Below are 4,146 nucleotides of genomic sequence, written 5' to 3' on the forward strand. Positions count from 1 at the left end.
ATAAATAAAATCTTAAAAAAAAAAAAAAAAAAAAAAAAATTCCAGAAATGAGTGTTCCAGGTTATCTGCTGGCTCTGTGGCTCCACGTGATCAGTCAGGGACCCAGGACCCTCCCACCTTGTTGCTCCACCACTTTCTTGCGCAGTGGAAGCGGGGTCGGCCGCACGTCTGAATTCTAGCTCGTGGGAAAGTGGGAAAGAGAGAAAGTGGGGAGCAAGCAGTTTCCTTCCGGGCAAGTGAGACAGCGGGGATGTCGCGGGGCGGCCAGGGCTGCCTTATTGGTCGTTTACAGGCGCACGCGGGGCGGCCAGGGCTGCCTTATTGGTTGTTTACGGGCGCGTCGATGCAAATTGGTTAGACGTCGATTCTGATTGGCTAGCGCCTGCGCAATGCCAATTGTTAAGAGTGAAGGTTTCACCTGCGTGGGGCCTGGGATAGCTGCAGCGAGGACTGGGAAGAGAGGACTCTAGCTGGACAGGTATGTGCCCGGCTTACACACTGTTGTTTTAGAAGAGAACAGGGTTTGGTGGGAAACAGCATCACCACCATGGGAAGCGTTGGCAGTGAGAAATTGATGAATTTGGGGACGGCACCGTGGAAGGAGAGGCGTTTGAGTCCGAAATGAGGCCGAGCTGAGCCTGGGAAGAGGTGACGGGTGGAGAAGAAAACCGAGGGGAGGAAAATTAAAGAATCGGGGACTTGGGGGACAGGATCTGGGGACAAGAGGGTGAGAAAAGCATCCCTCGTTCATAAATACTTACTGAGCGCCCGCTAGGAACTAGGGCTCATGCTGGGCGCTGGAAACACGGAGATGAATAAGACCGTGGACTTCTCTTCAAAGAACACAGGGTCCTGTAGGGGTGGCAGACAGGGACGGGATAATGACAACACAGTGTGATGCTTGCAATCATGGAGGTGGCCCGGGCATTGTGGGAGCACCAGCAGGAGTACTGTCGGCGCCAGGACATTTCTGGTTGCCAGAAGCAGAGGCTCATTCAAGTTTCCTAAGGGAGAAGGGGGTTTATTGGGAAGATAAACACGCACAGAAACCCAGATGCCAGGAATTCAGGCCAAGCCTGGGGACCAGCTACTCTTTCATCGCTTTCTGATTGTCTCTGTCTTACTCTCTCCGCCCTGGCCTCTCCCTCTCTCTCTCTCTGTCTGACCTGCCCCTCCCAGAGGCTGTCCAATTCTTCTCTTAGCACTCACTGTTTACCCGGAATTTCTGCTGTCTGCTGATACTCATAATTTCATCGCATCCTGTCTACCACCACCACCACCACCACCCAATTCTCACAGCCAACATCTTCCCAAAAGATGAATTTCATTGGCCCCAATCAGCCTTCCAAACTAGGCTACTCAGTCACGGATCAGCCTGTGGGGTCAGGGAGGTCTCCAAGAGGAGGAGACATCTAAGCTGAGACCTGACGGATGAATGGCTCATTCATTCATTTATTGAATGAGACTTTATGAGAGTCTGCTATGTGCCAAGCACTGCTTTGGGCCCAGGGGTACATGGTGTTGAACAGGGTCCCTGCTCTCATAGAGCCGACAATCTCATAGGGGAGACAAACAGTGAACAAACAAGATGATGAAGCAGAAATACCAGCAGGTGATAAAACAGGTAGAATGTGATAAGAAATGCCCAGGGTGCTAGGTTAGGTGAGGTCGTCTGGAAAGGTCTTTCTGAGCAGGTGAGATCTGGAGGTAAGAAAAAAAAAAAAAAAGGACAAAGAAAAAGAGCCAAGTGTTGGAAGATGTGAATGAAGAGAAGGGAGGGGGGAAAGCAGGTGCAGAGGCTCTCGCTCGGGCTGGAATTGCCTTTTTGGGAGCCTGAAACAAAGCCATTGTGGCAGGAGCTTAGTGAGCAAGGCTGGGGACAGGGCATTATGGAGAAACAAGTGAGGCCCATGTAGGCCCGAGCTCATGTATGGCATTCTGGCCAGGCTAAGGGATTTGGATTTGATTCTAAGAGTGGTTAGGAGTTCTCCAAAAATAGTATTCCAGGCAGGGGGAACAGTGTCGCACAAAGGCCCAGAGGGGAGAAAACTCAGGCAGGTTGGTGGGACCACAACAGCTCAGGGTGGATGAAGGTGGGAGAATTGGGATCGGGGGTGATGAGGCTGCAGGTGGCGGTAGACAGGGCCAGGCCACAAAGGCCTGGAATGCCAGGCTGAGAGGCTGGATTTTGTTGTAGAGCACTGGGGAGCCATGGGTGGTTTATGAGCAGGAAAGAAGTGGAGTCAGTTTTGCGTACAGAAAGACCCCTCTGGAGTGGAGTGTAGAACAGACTGGAGGAGAGAGAATGGAAGTTGGGGGCCAGGCAGGGGGCTGGGGCAAAGGTCCAGGGGGTCTGTGGTGATGGGGAGGAGGGATGACATGGAGAGATCCTGGGGGCAGGAAGGTGGCACTTGGGGACTGAGGGTGGGGGGGTGAGGAGGGAGGATGGCAGTTGAGGGTCTGGTGCAGTGACCAGGGCCTGGGGACAGGCATTCACGGTACAGGTACCGTTGCATCAGGAAGATTGTCTGGGAGTCCAGAGACCTTCTGGGGCTTCTCCCAGAGGAAGGGACACTTGAGCTGAATCTTGAAGACATAAGAATCAATCCGGGTGAGAAGGGACAGAAAAGCATTTTTCAGGCACAGAGTACAGGCACCTACATTGGTCAAGAGATAGGAAACCGCTTGATATGTTTTGGGGACACTTTGCATTCAATGTTGGTGGGGTACAGAAAGGGCTTGGGGTGGAAGGAGTTTGAGGGGAGGCAGAGATCAGAGATGGGGCTGCACAGGCAGGCGGGGCCAGGACACACAGGGTCTCCAGGAGGGCCTCAAACTCAGGCTGACGGTCTGCAACCTTGTTCAGGGGGGCTGGGTCACGAGCAGAGAGTGCTGAACAAAGAAGAGGAATATTTGGGTGTCCAGGATCTTGGGGGAGAGATTCCAGCTAGGGGGCAGGGCTGGTCAGTAGAAAGGCCTTCAGCCACTTAGGTCCAGTCCAGGAACCCACATGTCCCCTCCCTTCCTCCCGGCCAGGTACTTCATGAATATTACCTGGGACAACCGGGATTATTCCTTCAATGAGGACGGCTTCTTGGTGAACCCCTCTCTGGTGGTCATCTCCCTCACCAGAGACAGGACTTGGGAGGTGGTGAGTCCCAGCCCCAACCTTGGGCACGAGAGAGGGCCTGGACTCCTGGGTGCTGAGGGAGAGGGTGTGGGGACCAGACCCCTGGGTCCTGACAGAGATGAGGGTTGAGGCCCTGGACTCTGGCCTCTGAGGGAGGAAGGAGCCCAGACTTCTAGGTCCTGGGGGAAGTAATTGGGGGCCCAGACCCGTGGGTTCCTAGGGGTAGGAGGGAAATGGGGCCTAGACTCCTGGATCTAAGGGAGAAGGAGCTGAGAGCCCGGGGTTTTGAGGAAGGAGGGCCACGATGGCCAAAGTCCCCGCCCCGGAGCCTGAAGCCCCTTGTCTTGGCCAAGGTGGGCAGCTGGGAGCAGCAGACTCTCCGCCTGAAGTACCCGCTGTGGTCCCGCTACGGCCGCTTCCTGCAGCCGGTGGATGACACGCAGCACCTCACCGTGGCCACGCTGGAGGAGAGGCCCTTTGTCATTGTGGAGCCCGCCGACCCCATCAGCGGCACTTGCATCCGAGACTCCGTGCCTTGCCGGAGCCAGCTCAACCGCACCCACAGGTGACAGCCCCGGCTCCAGGAGGTCCGGCTTCAAAATCCCTTGAAGCCCAGCAGTCCTGGCCCCCGCCCCCTTCTCCCTTGGAACTCAGAACCCGCAGAGCCTTCCAGCTTAGTCACCTTGGATAAGTCACGGAACTCCTTTGAGCCTCAGTTTCCCCAGAAAGCGCTCGCCATAGTTTTAGCTGCAGCTTGTCTCTCCCTCCATACCCTCATCTCACGGGAGAGTCTGAAGTGGGGGGTCCCCAGCATCCCCAAGCCTGCTCGCTCCCCGCAGCCCTCCTCCGGACGCCCCCCGCCCGGAAAAGCGGTGCTGCAAGGGCTTCTGCATCGACATTCTGAAGCGGCTGGCGCAGACCATCGGCTTCAGCTACGACCTCTACCTGGTCACCAACGGCAAGCACGGGAAGAAGATCGATGGCGTCTGGAACGGCATGATCGGCGAGGTGGGGCG

At 55.6% G+C, this 4,146-nt stretch overlaps 1 protein-coding gene across 1 annotated transcript in view; it reads left to right on the plus strand.

Moving 5' to 3' along the window:
- The window catches only part of GRIN2D (glutamate ionotropic receptor NMDA type subunit 2D), a 30,726-nt gene that overhangs the window by 5,420 nt on the left and 21,160 nt on the right, over nt 1–4,146 (plus strand). The window contains exons 3-5 of the mRNA XM_040634253.1: nt 3,037–3,151; nt 3,484–3,695; nt 3,970–4,138. Of these exons, the coding sequence (XP_040490187.1) occupies nt 3,037–3,151; nt 3,484–3,695; nt 3,970–4,138 (496 nt within the window). The remainder of the gene's footprint in view (nt 1–3,036; nt 3,152–3,483; nt 3,696–3,969; nt 4,139–4,146) is intronic.

The sequence above is a fragment of the Ursus maritimus genome, unplaced genomic scaffold (genome assembly GCF_017311325.1).
Source record: "Ursus maritimus isolate PB19 unplaced genomic scaffold, ASM1731132v1 scaffold_19, whole genome shotgun sequence".
Taxonomy (NCBI): Eukaryota; Metazoa; Chordata; class Mammalia; order Carnivora; family Ursidae; genus Ursus; species Ursus maritimus.